This window comes from Oryctolagus cuniculus, chromosome 10 (assembly GCF_964237555.1).
Source record: "Oryctolagus cuniculus chromosome 10, mOryCun1.1, whole genome shotgun sequence".
In the NCBI taxonomy this organism is placed as follows: Eukaryota; Metazoa; Chordata; class Mammalia; order Lagomorpha; family Leporidae; genus Oryctolagus; species Oryctolagus cuniculus.
In genome coordinates this window covers 29,173,812-29,192,704 of record NC_091441.1, presented here as the reverse complement: position 1 = coordinate 29,192,704, position 18,893 = coordinate 29,173,812, and the positions used below count along the sequence as shown (strand labels likewise).

At 54.7% G+C, this 18,893-nt stretch overlaps 1 protein-coding gene across 9 annotated transcripts in view; it reads left to right on the top strand.

Annotated features, from left to right (window-relative positions):
• The window catches only part of CTIF (cap binding complex dependent translation initiation factor), a 301,086-nt gene that overhangs the window by 102,429 nt on the left and 179,764 nt on the right, over positions 1-18,893 (top strand). For 7 of the 9 annotated variants that reach the window (XM_017344167.3, XM_051851238.2, XM_051851239.2 and 4 more), the window contains one exon: positions 2,291-2,362. The exons of the other annotated variants lie outside the window; for them this stretch is intronic. In XM_017344167.3, the coding sequence (XP_017199656.2) occupies positions 2,291-2,362 (72 nt within the window). The remainder of the gene's footprint in view (positions 1-2,290; positions 2,363-18,893) is intronic. 9 annotated transcript variants of the gene reach the window in all.

The window sequence follows — 18,893 nt, the reverse complement described above, 5'->3', positions numbered from 1 at the left end:
CAGAGTGTTTGCTGTCTCCTAGTTTCCCTTAATGGGAACATCTTACATAATCCAGTATGAGATCAGAACAGAGAAATTAACTTGAGTGCAGTGCTGTTCCAGCTTCATCCAGATCTCACCAGTGTTTCTGCAAATGCCCTCTTTCTGTTAGAAGATCCAAATTTGCATTTTGTCATGTCTCTTTATTCACTTTATGCCACTGTCTTTTTATTTCTTGTCTTTCACAACTTTGACACTTTTTAAATTTTTTAAAAAAAATTTATTTATTTGAAAGGCAAAGTTAGAATGTTCTTCCATCCACTGGTTCACTCCCCAGAATGGCTGCAACAGCTGGGGCTGGGCCAGGGTGAAGAAGCCAGGAGCTTCATCAGGGTCTCCTACATGGGAAGCAAGGGCCCAAGCGCTTGGGCCATCTTCCATTGCTTTCCCAGGTGTATTAGCAGGGAGCTGGATCACAAGTGGAGCAGCTGGGACTCGATCCTGCCCTCACATGGGATGCTAGCAACACAGGCAATGGTTTAACCCACGGCAACACCAGCCCCACCCTTGACGCTTTTGAGAAGTGCTGGTCACTGGCTTTGTGGGAAGCTCTTCAGTTTGGTTTGCCAGGTGTCCCTTGTCATTGCTTTGACGTTGTGCACTGTGGGAGAGCACCTTAGAGGGGCTGAATCCTCAGAACATCGTGCTAGGCAGGCCATGATGTTGATTTGTTTTGTCACGGGAGATCCTGACCAGGACCACCTGGCTGAAGTGGGGTCTGTCGGGCTCCTCATTTTTCAATTAATAGATACGTTGGAGGAGACACCTCGAGACTGCATTTGTCCAAACAGAGGAAGTTTAGTCAGGGAATTGGTTGATAAAAGAGCCTAGAAGTTAAATGACCCAGAGATTAGCACCTGTGGGAGTCGTTACCCCCTCAAAAGGTGGAGATGGTGTTGCCAGAGCCCAGGGGTCAGGCTCAGGCACAGAAGTTCTAGAGCTGTGCTGTCCGGTGGGAGCCACAGGCCCTGCGTGGCTCTTGAGCCCTTGAGGTGTGGCTTGTCCAAGCAGAGATGTGCTCTAAGTGGCTTTCAGAAACAGTCTGGAAGGAAGAATGTGAAATACCTCATTGGTAGGCTTTTATATGGATTACCTGTTGAAGTGATAATGTTTGAGATACATTGGGTTAAGAGAAATTAATTTTGCCTCCTCCTCCTTACAGTCTGGCCCCTTGAAAATGTAACATTATACCTGTGGCTCCCGTTTCTGCCAGCCGGCCAGCGCTGCTGCACGCCTGCACCCAAGCTCAGTGATTAACTAGCGTGGTAACACAAGATCTTTCCTGGGCAAAGGGCGAGCCCAGCCAGAGTCGTAGAAAACCAGACCTGTGCTGTCCAGCAGGGAGTGGCAGCCCCTGAGAGTCCCCTCTGCCTTCTGCCTGTCACACAGAGTGCAGGTTAAGGTTGGTGGCGAGCAGCGTCAGCCCGAGAGGCTAGCATGTAACACGATCGTAACGACACCCCCCTAAAGCGGGTGGTCCCGGACATAGGCAGCGCTCTACTCCTGCTCCTTTATTCCTGTTTTAGAGCTTGCAGACATCTTTCCTCCCAAGTTTGCAGCGTCGCCTGGCACTGCTGTCCCACTTTACAGGGGGATCAGCAAAGCCCGGGAGATCACAGGGACTGCAGTGGCTCTCCCGCTTAAGATGCATCACTTGGGGAGTGCGTCAAGATGCAGGTCCCTGGGGCCTCCCTCTGTATGGCAGGTTTTGGGCACTGTCAGTGCAGGTGGCTTGCAGACGACACACCAGCCCCTGAGCTCGCTGGCGTCCAGCCGAGTTGCTGATGGCCGGTCCAGGGCTCTTCCCCAATGTCAGATCTGGAGCTGGGTGTGCAGGAAGAGCCACACACCCACGCCTCTACTCTGGCCCTGGCTACCTTTGACATGGCAGAGGGTTGGCGTGGCTGAAGCCAGGCTAGGAGGTCGAACGTGGTAATGTTAGGTGTCTAAAACTCAGAAGAAGCGGGCGTTGTGTCCACTTGGCTTTGGAATGTCGCTGGATCCTCGTTGCTTTGGTGGACAGAAGTGAAGGGAATGAGCTCGGCTTTCCCAGCCCACGGCTGTGGTCTCTCTGACATGGAGTTTGGAGAGGCCACGGGGACCTGCCAGCGGAAGAGGGCCTGCTGTGGAAAACACTGTGTGGGAGTTGGTGCTGACGCTGCCGCAGGGGTCAGGAGCAGGTGTGGGGCCGGGCAGGGTGAGCGCGAGCCTGTCTGTGCTGCCCTCACTGACGCTCCTCTCTGCCCTGCAGTGGACAGCGGACTGCAGCGAACAGCTGGACGGCAGCTGTTCCTTCTCCCGAGGACGAGCCCCACCGCAGCAGGTAGGCAACCAGCTGCATGCTCCGTCTGGGCTCGTCGTGTCTTGTGTGTCTGGGCTCGTGGGCAGGGGGATGTGGAGAGAGGGGTGCATCTGCCTCGCTAGGAAGCCCTCCCTGTCCCCTGTCCACACAGTGGTTCCTAAGGCCTCCTTCTAGTAGCAGCATTGTGTAGAACAAACCTCTGCAAAGAGCCCGGTATCCACCGCGAGAGGCCGGAGAAGGTTTTGTGCTGTGGAATATTACACAGCGCTCAGATCACGGAACCGGGGGCTCATGCATGACGCTGATGGGGCCCACAAACAGTGCTGGGGGCTCTTCGGAGACCACGTCTACTCCAGGTCTGCTGAAGGCCTGGGACACAGCTCCTGGGGGCCTGGGGGGCTGCTATTAGAAGCCTGTTCATCTCCATGGGCCAATCCACTGTCCTGGGCCCGGCCTGCACCTGCTGCTTGCCCATGTTGTCCCAAGGGCTCCCCTGGGATGCTTGCTTGGTCCAGTTTGTCTCTGGCGCTGATGATGGTGTCCTGATGGAGGCTGCTCAGGGACCTCAGTTCTGGATCTTTCTGAGGCCGCTGGGCGTTGCCCCTCTGGTGTGGAGGCAGCTGCGCACTGTTCAGGACTGTGCACTCTGGGACACATGTGGTGGCATGTCCTCCCTCCTTGGGGCTCAGCTTCCTTGTATGGAAACCAGGAGGAGGCTCCGTGTTGTCTGAGGGGCCGTCTGACCACTCACCCCCAGCCCCGTGCTGCTTGCAGATGGAGCAGCAGAGGCCCATGGAGGGTCAAGCTATGACCCAGATGGGACTTGGCCCGGGGCTCTTATCTCCCCCTGCAGCACTGTTTCCTGCCTGCAGCATGTGCTCTCCCTTGGCCCAAGGCCCTGCCAGTCACCCTGGGGTTTTCTGTGTGAAGATCCCCTTAGCTCTTCAGCAGCAAATGTGGACTTGGGTGTGGGGGCCACAGCCCCAGAGTGAAGGTTTGGAGGCAGGGTTAGAGCACTTGGATGGGGGACACACAGGGCTGGTTGAGGAGATGAAAAAAAATCAGCTCTCTATCATTTGGTCAGCAGGGGGTTGGTCAGCAGGGATTCTGGAATCTTCCAGGGTAGGGTCCTTTTTTCCCTCTCCGTTTTATCACCTTTTCTGGATTCCTCTCCCTGTCCTTTCCCCCTGGTCCCAACATCCCCGACAGGGTCCCTAGGGATGGAGAAAAGGTCTCCTCCTCCCTCCTCCCCGTCATCTATTTCCTGCACCCTGGGAAGGCCTTTCTCAGCCTGTTTCACCCAGCAGAGGAGGGAGTGGGAGTTGGCCAGGAGATGTAGGCCAGTGGTGTGGGGCTGGGGCTTGTGGAATGGGCCCTTCCCTGCCCCAGGTGCCCTGGCACAGCAGGGACCAGCTCACCCCAATCCCGCCTTCAGGAATCAGCTCAACAGCTGGCTTATGGCAAGCAGAGTTCAGCAAGCGACATGGACATGAACGATGGAATTGTACAATGCTCCTAGTAGGTCCTTTCTTGGCAGATGGCATTGGCACATTGTAGATTCACTTTAGAGGATGACCTTAGGCAGGTGGAGGCGCGGGTCTCTGCATATAAACCCGCCCATGTCCCTGACCTGCCCAGAGACCAGGGCTCCTTGGGCAGGGCTTCCTGCAGGCCATGGTGTCCCTGACATTCCCACCAGACCCTGACCTGTGGCATCCATGTGACCACGCAGAGGGAGAAGGTGGAAGGGGGCCAGGTCACGGAGGGCCGCCGCCTGTGCAGCCTTGTGTACGCAGTGTCTTGTTGGTCTGGTGCACGCCCTGGGGTGTTCACGTTGGGAGAGTGTGGGGAAGGCCGCGTTGGGGGGCTGGATTGCCTGAGCGTGGCTGTGCTGTGTGACCTCAGGGGAACCTCCTGAGGCCGAAGCGTGCACAGCTCCGACAAGCAGGACTTCCGGCGAGTCATCCACCAGCCCCAGTGCTCGGCCCTGGGAGGGCCTGGAGCCACAGCCCCGCTTTCAAGGGCCTTGCCGCTTAGTAAGGGGGATGAGGTTCAGGTGAAAGCAGTGCCCAGGGCAGCAGGGGCAGCATCCAGCTGAGGGTGCGTGGTCAGGGCTGGCAGGGCGGCTCTGCGGTGTGGGGACGTGCCTGCCTTCTCCCTGCTCTGCCCTCTCTAGAGGGGTGTCTTTGTCCACATGGCCCCTGATGGGCCTTGTCTCCGATGGTCATGAGGCAGCCGTCTCCTGATGCCCTCTGGGGGAGGGGGTCAAAGCGGGTCCGCATCCCTGCATGACCACGCCGCAGGGGAAGTCCCGCGTGGCTGGCCAAGGAAGCTGCCCTGCCTGTACCTGGGGGTGGCTGGCAGCTCTGGTGGCTCCTCTGACAGCCCCACCTTGGCCGCGTGTGCCCGAGGTGGAGGTGTGCGGGAAGGTGCCCGGTCCTGCAGTCTGCCCGGGAATCTCTGTGGCGTATCACTGACTGGCCCTTGAACAGGGGCCCAGGGGAGGCATCGCTGGGGGATTGGTCAGACCCTGGGGTCATTTCTGACCCCACCACAGACTTCTGTCCCGATTCTGTTATCTCAAGCTGCAAAGGATGCTGGTCTTCCATGCCCCCACTCAGAGACCCAGAATGAGGGCCAGCGAGGGTAGGTTGAGTCCCCGGCCCAGAGAGGCCAGTGTGGAAACTGGGCTGCACCTGGTACAGAGGGGCCGGCCAGCTGCCGGCGGGTGGGGCTCCCCTGGATCTTGGCCCCCGGTGTCCTCTTTCCAGAGCCTCTTCCGCTCCCTTGTTTGGTTAAGATGTCGGAATGGCTCCAGCTTTTCCTTGTCGTAGAGGAAGTGTGTGGGGTGGCTGAGAGGAGAGTACCCAGATGACAGTCCAACAGCAGGGCCTGTAGGACACCGCTCGAGGCGCTGGCAGGGGATGCAGGGCTCAAGGGCGTAAGGAAGGTCGGATGGGGCCAGGAGCCAGCAGCTCTTCTTCACTTGCACAAAGTCCTAAGGAAAGGACGGGAAAGTGTCTTGACAGCAGGCGAGCCTCTGGGTAGACCTTGAGAAGGACTTCCCGGCTGCAGGGCATGTTGGCCTGCAGTGAGGTGATGAAATCATTGCTGGGAACCTGCTGAGCATGCCTCCTTATCATGCAATTTCACAGAAGGCCTGGGACACACGGGAGGAATGTCAGAAATGACAGCTGGGTGTCTTGGTGGGTGGCCCATGATTGCGTGTTCCCTGGAGTGATGAGTGTCGGGTATGTCCCCATCCCATCCTGATGCCCCCCTAGCAAATGAAAAATCAGGAGAGTGGGACAGAGGCTTGGCCCAGGGGCCCAGAGACCCGGATGTTGACCAGGACCTGACCCTGCTTCCATGAGTGTCTGCAGAAGGAGGCGCTGGGCCACACAGGCCTCTCTGAGCCTCTCTCGGGCTCTCTGTCTGCGTTCTGTGTCTCCATGTCGTGCCCAGCTTGATCCAAACCACTGCAAAACTGCCCAGGTCTGGATGGTCCTCATTTCTCCCTTCGTCCCCATGCCCTGAGACCTGTGGCACCCTGCAGACCGCCCTGATGCTGCTGGCGTTGACCCTGACCCAGGCTGGCCGTGGAAGGCAGAGGGGAGTCTGAGATTGCCTCTGGCCCCAGCCACCTTCTGCCCTGCAGTAATTACAGGGGTGATTCAGTGCCAGTTTAAAATGCCATTTGCACATGTGATACCCTAGTATAAGGGCCTGGATTAAAAAAAAAAAGATTTATTTATTTGAAGGAGTTCCAGTGAGAGAGGGAGAGACAGAGACAGGAGAGAGATCTTCCATCCACTGGTTTACTCCCCAAATGGCCACAACGACCAGGGCTGGGCCTGGAGCCAGGAGCTTCTTCTGGGTCTCCCACATGGGTGCAGGGGCCTAAGCACTTGGGTCATCCTCTGCTGCTTTTCCAGGCCATTAGCAAGGAGCTGGGTGGGACGTGGAGCAGCCAGGACCCGAACTGGTGCCCATATGGGATGCCGGCACTGCAGATGGTAGCTTTACCTTCTGAGCCACAGCACTGGCCCCAAATGCCTGGATTTTTTAAATAATTAATTAGTTCTAGAGGCAGAGGGAGGGAGGGAAGGAAGGGCAGGGCGGGAGGTGAGGAGGAAGAGATAGAGAGAGAAAACATGCTCCCGTCCTCTGGTTTACTGTCTAAATGTCCAGGATGGCCCAGGCCGGGCTGGGCCTGGAGTCAGGAGCTGGGAACTCAGTGCAGGTTCCCCGTGTGTATGACCGGGACCCAGCTACTTCAGCCGTCCCCTGCTGCCTCCCAGGGTCTGCAGTGGGAGGAAGCTGGAATCAGGAACTGGAACCAGGAACCAAACTTAGTCACTCTAAATAATAATAGTAATAATAATAGCCATAAAAAAAGTCACTGATAATAGGTTGCAGACATCTTCAGCCCTAGACCAAACGTCCACCCAGTGCCTGCATCCACGCATCTCCGTGGCCTGTGAGGGATGTCATGCGTGTGTGCATGGTGTCGCTCCCCATGCGATTTGCGTTTGTCGAGCGCCTGCAGAAGCCCAGCAGACACGTATGGACTGGAGCCTTCGGGGTGACTGGCTGACGGCAGCGCAGACGCCGTCACATGGAGCAGGGAGGAGTCCCCCAGAGAGGCGGCGGGTGTTCCAGGGTGCTGGTGATCTGTGAAGATGGGATGTGAGCCCAGCTGGGAGTTGAGCATACCCTTGGGGTGTTAGGGCAACAGGAGAGAGCCCAGTGCTGTTGTGGGTGGTGGGGGTGAGAGCAGTGACCCTGGTGGGGTCGCGTGCCGGGCTGCAATGTTGGAGCTGCTGCCCATCTGTGGACGCTGCACATCTTGTGTTTTTCTCTGGCTTTCTGTTGAGAATAAGTCAGCCCAGCCCCGTGCGTCAGTCGGGGCGGCCTGGGTCCCGCTGGGTTCCTCTGTATCTCAGCCACCTTCAGCAGCGCGCTCCGCTGGGCTCGGGCCCAGCTTGCCAGAGCAGCTGACCTAGGGAGGAGGGCCTGAGGATCCTGCGCTGGGAGTTAGGGCTGCAGCCTTGAGGCTGCTTCAGTCACTGCCCTTGGGAGCTTGTCACCCAGAGCTCGTCTCAGGGCCTCTTCCAGCCACTGCACACCAAGAGGCGCAGTTCTACTCAGGGCCTGGGACAGGGGAGGCGGGACTCTGCGGTGCTCTGTGGGAGTCACCACCCCTGGCCCAGGGTGCCCTCTGCCTTGCCCCATCTCCATCACCGCCTCAAACCCAGGGCTAAGCGGTGCTCCCGGGAACTCAGAAGGCATCAGGGGCTGTCAGATGGCAAGCCTCTCAAGGTCACCTCTGCTCTGCTCTGCAGCCCTTCCCCACCCCCCCCCACCCCCCGCCACGTGGCTGCGGAGCTGCTGGGCGTCTTCCTCCCACACGTAGACAGCAGGTTCTTTCTTTGGCTCAGTCCCAAGCCGCCCAGTCCCGGTGGCTGAAACTGGTGGCTTCGGTTTGGTACTCCTTTGCCCCTGGCTACTACTAAATAGCCAGCGGATCGTGGTGTGTCTTCTTTTCACTAAATGTCTCCATTCCTGCGTGTGGAGTTCATGGCGAACTCCTTTATTTGTTCTTTTACCCTTGGATCCAATCAGCAAGTCATCACTGAGGGCAGTCTGTGGACCAGGCGTGGCGCAGGGACCTGGGAGTGGGGACGCCGAGGGAGACGGGCATGGAGGTCAGACAGAGGACGCCGGGCACAGGAGCCACAGAGCTGAGTCTGGGCTGTGACACTGTGGTCCTGAGGCCCTGGGTCCCCTTCCTGGGAGCGGTGGGGGTGTGTGCTAATTCAGCCCAGTCTGCCTCCTAGAGCTGAACGCAGTACAACCTCTGCTGCGGCCCAGCACGAGTCTCTGTTTTCCAAAAACGCCATCTGCCCCTGCCCTTGGGGTGCCTTCTAGCTGCAGCTAACTCGGAAGAGCAGATACGACACTTGCTAAGCAATATTGATGACTGGCTTTTATAGAGAGAATAGTCAGCAACCACTCAGTTGTTCAGCCAGTTTTTGGGTGGCTGCCGTATACAGTAGGAGCTATGTGTCCTGGTCTCTGCCCTCAGAGACCCTAGAAGCTGCAGAAGGGACTAGGAGGAGACTTCAGTAAGTCCACAGAAAATGCGCATCGTGGAAAGACTCAGTGTGGATTTCTGAAAGATTTTTTTTACAATGAAATAAACTTGTCTTTTAATTCCAGTTGTCCATGAACTTTTTGAAGTGTACTCATATGTCCCAGACTTGATGTTGAAGGTGTCAGTGACCCAGAAATGCCAACAGACACAGGCAAATGAAAGTCCCCATAAAAACCCACTGCCCCCTACAGAAACCTAGCAGGGCAGGAAGCTTTGAGACAATGACTGTCCTTCTCCAGCCGACGCCATGGGAGAAAACATGGCCCCACCCCCACGCATCCCAGCCAGTTCTGCCCCACCTGAGTGTAGGGCACCCAACCCCTGACCAGGGTGGACTCGGAAGACCGAACAGGCTGCGGCTCTCACCCTGCCAGCTGGTGAAGGCTCCCTGCCCCTCCCCCTCCCCATGGTGTCATTGGAGGCCCTGCAGGAAGCTGGGCTTGCACTCCAACTTGGTGTGAGTGTGGTGCCCCTCTCCTCCACACTGGGGTGGTGCCAGGAGGCCCAGGAGCGAGTGAGGCTTTTGCCACTGCCACTGCCCAGGCTTTTGCCAGCCCCAAGGGTGGCTCGGTGGGGTCTACGTGGGAACCTGGAACTCCCACCCCCCACCCAGCGGTAACAGCAGGCGCCCCCCGAGCATCAGCTGAGCAGGGAACCAGCTCTCTGCCGCCACCTGGCAGGTTCCTGAGGCTGTGCCCGCCCCCTTCCCCTGCCGGAGTGGTCAGTTAAGACAGAAGAGTCCATAAGATCCAGTCTTATAATAGGAAAATGTTCAGGTTTCAGTTGAAAGCATTTGTCATGCCAAGAATCAGAAAGATTTCAAATTGAATGAAAAAGACAGTCAATAGATGTGAAGACTGAGATGCTAAATTAAATTTCACCCAAATCAGACTTCTGCTCTAGCAAAGACCACACTAAGAGGATGGAGAGACAAGTTACAGAGAGGGAGAAAGTACTTGTAAAACACACGTCTGACAACGCACAGGTATCTAGGATATCAAAAAGAACTCTCAAAATCCATCACTGAGAAGCAGTCCAATCAGAAAATGAGCAGGAGACAGGAGACATTTTTCCCCAAAGGGGATACACGGATGGCAAGTGAGCATGCAAAAATGTCCAGGGGCAGGTTTTTGGGGCAGCAGGTTAAGCCACTGCGTGGGACAGCAGCATCCCACACTGAGTGCTGGTTCGAGTCCTGGCAGCTCATTTCCACGCCAGCTTCCTGCTAATGTGCGTGGCAGGCAGTGGATGATGGCCCTGACACTTGGGTCCCAGCTGGCAGTGTGGGAAACTTGGATGGAGTTCCCGGCTCCCGACTTCAGCCTGACCCAGCCCTGGTTGCAGGCGTTTGAGGAGTGAACCAGAGGATGGAAGATACCTCCCCCATCTCCACACTGATCTGCCTTTTGAATAAATAAATAAGTCTTTAAAAATATACATCTAATATCATCAGCCATTAGAGAAATGCACACTAAAGCCACAGTGAGATATCACAATGCTCCATCAGAATAGTGAATTAAAAAAAAAAAAAACAGGCTGATTCGGATGCTGGTGAGTGCAGAGAAACTGGATGGCTCATACAGCGCTAGTGGGGATAGAAAATGGCAAAGCTATTCTGGAAGACAGTTTAGCAGTTTCTTAAAAAAAAAAAAAATACAAACCCAAGCCTGTGTGGGCCATGTGATCCAGCATTGCACTCCTGGGTGTTTATCTCCGAGAACCGAAAACTTATGTTCACACAGAAACTGTGCTCAAATGTTTATAGCAGCTTTATTTGCAATAGCCACAAACCAGAAACAGCCCACGTGTTCTTCAGCAGGTGAAGGCGTCAACAAAGCGCGGTACTCAGCAGCGGAAAGGAAGGAGCCGCGGGCAAGGCAGCCACCCGGCGACTCTCCAAACAGTCGGGCTGAGTGACAGAAAGCCAGCCTTCAAAGGTTGCCTGGCCTATGCTTCCCTTATATCGCGTTCTTTAAAAAAAAAAAAAATTTATTTTATTTATTTGAAAGACAGAATTACAGAAGAGAGGTAGAGACAGAGAGAGAGGTCTTCCATCCGCTGGTTTCACTCCCCAGATGGCCGCGAGAGCCAGAGCTACGCCGATCTGAAGCCAGGAGCCCCAGGAGCTTCTTCTGGGTCTCCCACATGGGTGCAGGGGCCCAAGGACTTGGGCCATCTTCTACTGCCCTCCCAGGCCATAGCAGAGAGCTGGATCGGAAGAGGAGCAGCCGGGACTAGAACCAGCACCCATATGGGATGCCGGCGCTTCAGGCCAGGGCTTTAACCCACTGCACCACAGCACCAGCCTCTATATGGCATTCTTGAAAGGACAAAATTATAGATGTGGGGAGAGGCTAGTGGTTGTCAGGGAAGAGGTGGGGCGGGAAGGGACTGGGCGTGGCTATAAAAGAGCAACACGAGGAGACCTGTGGTGATGGATGCGATCTGGGCCCTGACTCTGTCAGTGTCCGTATCCTGCATGTGGCATAGAACTCTTACAGGTTCTTCCATCAAGGCAAGCTGGGTGACTGTAAGCGGGGTCTCTCTCCCTCCCTCCCTCTCTCTCCCTCTCTTTCCCTCTCTTTCTCCCTCTCTCTCTCCTTCCCTCTCTCGCTCTCTATTTATTAATTTCAGAGGCAGGCAGACAGACGGAGCTCCCCCCTGCTGGTTCACTGCCTATCTACCCGTAGTGGCCACTAGGGCTGGATCAGAATGAAGTCGGCAGCCAGGGCCTCAGTCCAGCTCTCCCATGTGGGTGGTAGGATCCCAACTGCGTGAGTCGTCACAGCTGCCTCCCAGGGTCTGCATTAGCAGGAAGCTGGAATCAGGAGCTGGAGGCAGGTACCTGTGAATCTACAGTCATCTGAAATTAGCTTGATTTTCAGAAAGCATAGAACCTTTTGTTTCTTCAGAATCTTCCATGGAAATTCCTTGCAGAAGCCAGGAAGCAGTAGGGGTAGAAATGCTTGGGGAGGCAAGAACAGGAGCCCCGTTTGCTTTCTGCCATGCCCAGCCACGCTATGGCTCTGATATATCTCTGCAGGCCTCCCAGGTCACCTCCGGACCAGATGACCCTCTCCAACCCCAGGCCCTTTCCTGTGCCACTGTCCTGTGGTTCTGAGGCTGGTACTGGCAGGAAGGGACAAACCCCCTGGGCTGTGAAGGCTTCCTGGTGAGGGAGCCTCGGGAAAAGGGATGCTGGGATGGGAGTATGGATTTCCCCCACCTGCTGGCCTTTCTCTATTGGCGAGCTGGAACAATTGAGTGGCCTTAATTGTTGTAGCACATGGCCATTGTTGTAGCAAATGCTGGACAGGCAAGCAGCCAGAAATGGCTTCTGGTGGGACCCATTTCATTTTAAATCCAAGTCACAACCGTGGTTAGTGGAGAGAGAGTGGGCGGAAGGGTTGGCTTAAGAGAAATAAACTTGGTTGTTGGCTTCATTGTCTCCCCCCCTCTGGCCTCAAGAGAGGAGGCACAAGGGAAGAGATAGGATGACAGGCAGACACCAAAGTCCTGGAGTGAAAGGCAGGGCCTTCCCCTCTTCTGATCTCAGCCTGGTCTTTGCTGGTCTCTGCTCAGTCATTCCCCTGCCTCAGATGCCCATCTAGTGTAGGGGGTTAAAATGCTGGAATCCATCATGCTCTTTCCTGCCAGTGTGTGGATGCTGTCCTTGGTGCTGAACGTGCACACATGCCCACACACACCTGGTGTTGCTCAGACAGCTTGGCTTCTTCCTGGACCCTGCCCTGCCCAGCCGTTTCCCCTGTGCTTGTCCCTGTAGTTCCTTCAGATGGAGTAAACCCACGCCATCCTCCAAGTCTGCTTTGGTTCGGACCTGAGAGGAATCTCAGATCTGGCCTGCAGGAAGTACATCTGGCCCGAGAGATGACCTTGGGATCCTTTGAACCCTGAACATCTCATGTAATGTGGAAATTCCCATGGTATCTCTCCTGTATCCTGCCTGGCCTCCCTCCACCCTCTGTTCAGGAATCCCTGATCTGTCAAATGCTTCTGAGAGGGGCGGGCATTTGGCACAGAGTAAGATGCCACTTGAGACTCCTGCATCTAATATCGGGGTACCTGGGTTCGAGCCCCAGCTCTGCTTCCAATTTCAGTTCCCTGCTAATGTGCACCCTGGGAGACAGCAAGTGATGGCTTAAGTAACTGGATCCCTGTTGTCCACGTGGGAGACCTAGACTGAGTTCAGGGCTCCTGGCTTCAGCCTGACCCAGCCATGGCTTTTGTGGACTTGTGGGGAATGCATAGCAGATGGAAGATCAATTGATCCATCTCCCTCCCTCCCTCTCCCTCCCTTCTCCTTCCTTCCTCCTTCCATCCCTCCCTCTTCCTCTCCCTCTCCCCTCCTCACTCCTTCTGCCTTTCAAATAAATAAGTTTTTTCCAAAATGCATACATAACACATGAGAAGCACAGGTCTGGGGAGCCAGAGTGCATTGCTGGGGACCCTAAGGAGCAGATTGTGATCCTTGAATCTGGTTTTCCTGGCTCTCAGTCCAAGCCATAGTCCTGTTTGAAGGGTTTCCCTGCCTGCTGTCTCCCCTGAAGCTAGCAGCTTGGGTGGCAGGTGTGTTGTCATTTGGCACCTGACTGCACGCCAACTTGAATTGTTCTATTTCTGGGACTCCTGCACAATGGCAGGGACCATAATTTCAGGCCTCTTACATCCACACGGTACCCAGCACTGTCTCAAGGCACTTAAGTGGATGAGTGATATCCCAAGGAAGGAAAAAGAATTTTTGCCCATGGTTTATAGGGAAGATGGTCAGCTCCCCTGGGAGCTAACCCCACTCTGATGCACGCTAATGTCTGAGAGACAGTGAAACTGTGAGGGAGAGTGGGGGCCAGAACCAGCCCCCCACGCGGTGTGCAGGTGCAGGTGCTTGCTGGGAGCTGTGGGCTGCAGGGGCCAGGCTTTTGAGGAAGCTGCAGAGCTGCAGGGGAAAGTCCTGAGCTCCGTACTAACATGAAGAAAAGCTGGATGAAGGATGCCACAAGAATATTCGTTTGTATCCTCTGAGCTCAGAAAGCGCGCCATGGCCCTAGAGGGAAAACAACTCCGTACATCCTATAGCTCAGGGTGGCCTCCAAGCTCGTCATGGTAACCAACCACCCCTCGTGCTACCAATGTACAGGTGGTGAGACTGAGGCTTCTACAGCAGGGGCTGGAGGGTGGACTTGCAAAGGCAGGGTGTGCCTAGGACCTGGGCCAAACCCTGGCCACCTGCCTCCCTGCCTTCAGCCTGCAGTCACCTCTGAGGTCCTCACTGTGAGCAGAAGGTGAGGGTGATGGAGAGGGAGGTGAGAAGTTCCAGACCTCAGGTGGCCCTTGGTCTGTCCTGGGGTCTGTCTGTAGGTCTCTTCCCACCCCTTGCTGCTCCAACTTCCCTGCATATCAAGAGGGTGTGGGGGAACAGGTGACATGTGTGTGTGTGCATGGAAGTGTGGTATGTGTATGAGTGTAGTGTAAACATGTATTGCATGACATGTATATATGCATGCATGTATGTGTTTGTGGTGTCCCTGTGTGGTATGTGTCTATGTGTATCTTTAACCTATATGTCTATGGAGTGTATATGTATGTGTTGTGTGTTTATGTGTGTGGTATGTGTCTGTGTATCTTTAATGTGTATATACATGTGTGGCATATACATGTATTGTGTAGTGTGTGTGGTGTGTATGTGTATGGTGTGTATGGTGTGTGTCCATGCACATGATGCACACCTGTAGGTATGTGTAATGTGTAATATGTATATATGCATGTGTGGTGTATATACAAGTATTGTGTATATAATATGTATGTGCATGTGGTGTGTATAAGTGCCTTTCATAAAGCTCATGGAAAATTAAATTGAAAGTAAGTTTCTTTTGGTGCAAAAACTGCATTTTTTTTTGACAGGCAGAGTTAGACAGTGAGAGAGAAAAACAGAGAGAAAGGTCTTCCTTCTATTGGTTCACCCCCCAAATGGCCGCTACAGCTGGCGCACCATAAAACTGCATATTACAAGAAAGCTATGCATGGATTTAATTAAAAGAAAGTTTATGCAAAAATTGCATTTTCCACAAACTTCTATTTACTTGAAAGGCAGAGAGAGAGAAGAAGAGAGCTCCTATCCACTGCTTCACTCCCCAAATGCCCACAACAGCCAGGACAGGGCAGGGCCAGGCCTAACTCAGGAGCTGGAAACTCCATCTGCCTCCCACCTGCTGGCAGGGACCTCACACCTGAGCCATCACCTGCTGCCTCCCATGAGGAGCATTAGCAGGAAGCTGGAATCAGACAGGGGTCAAAACAGACTCTTGGCTGGCATCGCGGCTCACTAGGCTAATCCTCTGTCTGCGGCACCGGCACCCCGGGTTCTAGTCCCGGTTGGGGCGCCGGATTCTATCACTGTTGCTCCTCTTCCAGTCCAGCTCTCTGTTGTGGCCTGGGAGGGCAGTAGAGGATGACCCAAGTGCTTGAGCCCTGCACCTGCTTGGGAGACCAGGAGGAAGCACCTGGCTCCTGGTTTCGGATTGGCGCAGCACGCCGGCCGTAGCAGCCATTTGGGGGGTGAACCAACGGAAAAAGGAAGACCTTTCTCTCTGTCTCTCTCTCTCTCACTGTCTAACTCTGCCTATTAAAAACAAAACAAAACAAAACAAAAAGACTCTCCAATGTGGAAGGTCAGTGTTCCAAGTGGCATCTCAACCACTACACCAAATGCCCATGCCATTTGTTCCACAAACTGTTGAAGTACCGAACGTGTGTGTGTGTGGGGGGGGGTGTGTGTGTGCAGGGTTTGAGACTCGGATGTCCAGGCACTTTGATGGAGCTGTGGGTTTGCATGGTTCTGAGCCACGCAGCAGGGTTGGAGACCTAGTGTCTGTTGCTCTCAGCTCAGGCTGCTGGCTCTAGGAATGGGCGTGGGAAGCCCTGAGGGCCCTGGTTGGCCTTTTTGGCTGTGAGATGAGCAGTAACTCCCCAATATGGCCTGGCTCCTGGCCACTGCCTGGGCCACCACCCCAGCCTGCTGCTTTTGCTGCTCTGGACTAAGACTTGAAGGAGATGGATTTCTGTCCCAGACGCCAGGCTGTTTCAGCGGCCCAGGTGGTGAAAGTTTGCAGGCAGCGGCTGCCTTGCCCTGCTCGCAGTCACCCTGAGGAAACATCCAAGCTGCAGGCTATTGGTCTACACTGCAGTGATTGTGTCAAATCGGTGACAGCAGGTGGCCACCACCTGTGACCGTGAACTGTGCCCATGTAGGTGAACTTCTGCTGAGGCTTCCCTTCCCACCTGCCAGGGTGCTTCCATTGCTGGCATACTCACCCAGAGGCCAAGTGGTTTGCCTGTGGCCTCACCTGCATGTCCAGCTCAGAGACTTGAGGCTCCTCGTCCTTGCCAGATGCTGTCACCTCTGCCTGCCTCGTCCTCTAAGGCTGCCGGGCTGCATGGCTTCAGGGTTGCTGTCCGTGTCATGTTCTTGCCTGGTTCTGTTCTGGATGCCCCTGGGCTGTGCAGAGATGGGTCCCAGCTCCGTGGTGCAGCACTGAGGGTTGTCTTGGCGGGGAAACAGAGGCAGCAGGTGGGCCAGTGGGAGAAGTAATGAGCCGAAACCACTGCGCCAGCGTAGAGGTGAGCTCTGTCCCAGGAGGGCCCACAGGGCAGAGCAAGTCCGGGAGTAGAGAGGCTCGCTGGAAGAGGTTTCTGGCCAGGGTGGCAGAGGATGGCGGTGGCCCGCACAGCACTCTGAGCTGACAGGGATGGAGAGGTAGGAGAGGTCTGGGACAGGTGTACCAGGAGTGGCCAGGATGTCTCCGAGCTTCAGCATTTAAATGTATTCAGGTAATTGACACCAGTGCGGGAATGTGTCGTACGGAGTTGGGATTTCACAAAGTCCGCGCGTGGAGTGTGGAGCCTGAACACAGGAAGTGCTGTTACTGTTTGACTGCTGTGGCTCCCTCGTCAGAGCCCTGCTGGGCCCTGGGGCTTCCCTCCCAGTCAGCTCTCACCTCTAAGCAGAGGTGCCAACAGCTCGGCCTGGCGTTGCAGTGCAGGTGCAGAGGAAGGTGGCCTTCGGTGAGAGCATCAATACGGACAGGCAAAAGCAGGACCTGCTTCCGGCCCATCCGCCAGTGGGACCGTCCCCGACCCAGAATCTAGGCGTCCATCCTTTGCTCCCCAGAGATCTCCCCTGGGAAGCTCCCCCCGGGTCTGATCTTCGCTGAGCAAGAGACTGTCACGTGGGAGGCCAGGGTCTTGGCTACAGCTTCAAAACCATGTGCCTGTCAACGAGAGCTGCTGTGGCGCCCAAGCCTACGTGCTGCAAACCGCGTGGTCGTCCCACCGAGGAGGCGTGTGGGAGAGGAGTGGAGTGCAGCAAAGAGAAAAGCGTGGAGGAAAACGAAGTTTCAAAAGAAAGAACGGAAAAAGAATGTATTCTTCGATTCCTGGTGTTGGGCCATGTTATCGAAGGGAGATTCCTCGTAATCCTGTCGGATGTTAACGCACCAAGTGAGGTTCACTCCAGAGACTGTTTCCAGGTAATGAAGTCGGCTCTTTCGCAGGAAAGCAACTAAGACAAGAGACACTCCCTTTTCCATGATTCTGCAGGGAAGAAAAGGTGAATTTGTCACTAATTGCAATCTCCAGGGACTAAGCCATGGCGTGTGTGCCATTAGTTGAGAGACTTGACACTGAAAATTGAGAGTCTCCAGCTAGACCCTAATGAGAAGAGAATTCTTAGAGAAAGAAACCCACAGAGATTCAACTGCACTTGCAGAGAGTTCAGAGGAAATCCGAGGTTTGGGGAGAGGGTGATAATGGGGATAAAATCTAATTGTGCCTGCCGTTTCAGATCAGCCAGCCGTTCTCACCCCTAACTGCTACCTAAATGCAGATTAAAGCTGCCTTCCCTGGAAGCTGTGGAAGATAGAAGAATCTAGAAGTCCAGAGACAGACGGGTCCCCTGCCAGGGACTCCGCCTCTTCAGCCTGAGGGCTGTGCCCCCATGCAGGCGCAGGTGCTGTGCTGGCTTTCTCTGCAGGGCCCTCGATGGCCTACACAGGCACTGGCAGTGGCTCTTTCTGGGGCCTCCTCCACTCCCTGCCCACTGAGACGTAGTGACCGGCGTCCAACCCCGGAGGGAGACGGTGCCCCCGTCTACTTGGGCTGCCTTCAGTGTGAATCACCCTCATAGACTTGGCCGTGAGCTCCTCGTCTTTATCTGGTGTGTTCTCGCTCCCTCCTTCCCTCCTTCAGCATGGGACTTGGGAGTCATAACCACTAGGTCAAACATCTGAGTCTGGATTTTTTTGCCCCACATTATGTTTTTGAGATCTATTTATGTCGTTCTATATTATTTTTGTTCATTCTCACTGCTGTATAATTAATTTTCTAATATATGAACATACCATGAGTTATTTATCTGGCCAACAGTTTGCTTTATTCAGTTGATTGATTTAATTTGAAGGGCAGAAGGACAGAAAGGGAGAGACATAGAGAAAGAAATCTTGCATCCAGGGGCCAGTACTGTGGTGTAGAGGGTAACGCTGCTGTCTGCAGTGCCAGCATCCCATATGGGCACCTGTTTGAGTCCTGGCTGCTCCACTTTCCAATTCAGTTCTCTGCTATGTCCTGGAAAAGCAGTAGAAGATGGCCCTTACACACACATAGGAGACCTGGAAGAATTTCCTGGCTCCTGGCTTCTGATTGGCCCAGCTCCAGCTGTTGTAGTCATCTGGGGAGTGAACCAGCGGATGGAAGACATCTTCTCTTTCTACCTCTGCCCCTCTGTAACTCTGCCTTTCAAATAAATAAATAAATATTTTAAATAAATAAACAAACTGGTTCACTCCCCAAGTGGCCGTAACACCAAGGGTTCGGTAAGACTGAAACCATGAGCCAAGAATTTTGTCTGGGTCTCCTATGTGTGGGTGTCAAGTGACCCAGGTACTTGAGTTATCATTTTTGGTCTCCCAGGCACATTAGCAGGACGCTGGATTGGAAGCAGAGGTGAGATTCCATCCCAGGCATTTGGATATGGGATGGAGGCATCTCAAGCAGTGGCCTAACCTGCTGCACCACGGCGCCCACCCCAGTCTGGTCACCTGTTGGTAGACACTTGAGCGGTTTCCGGTCTGAAGCTGTTAGGATCAGTGCTGCCCTGTGTTTGTGTTCGTGTCCTCTGGGGAGCATCTGTGCACAGTTCTGTATTCCTGGGTCATAGGCACACATGCTCAGCCTCAGAGCACGTAGAAGTATTGTTGGTTTTACTTACTCATGAGGAGTAGCTGGAGACGGAGAGCACTCCCATCTGGTGGTTCCCTCCCCCAAAGGACTGCAGCCGCTGGGGCTAAGCCAGGGCAGGAACTTGAAGCTGGAAACTCAATGCAG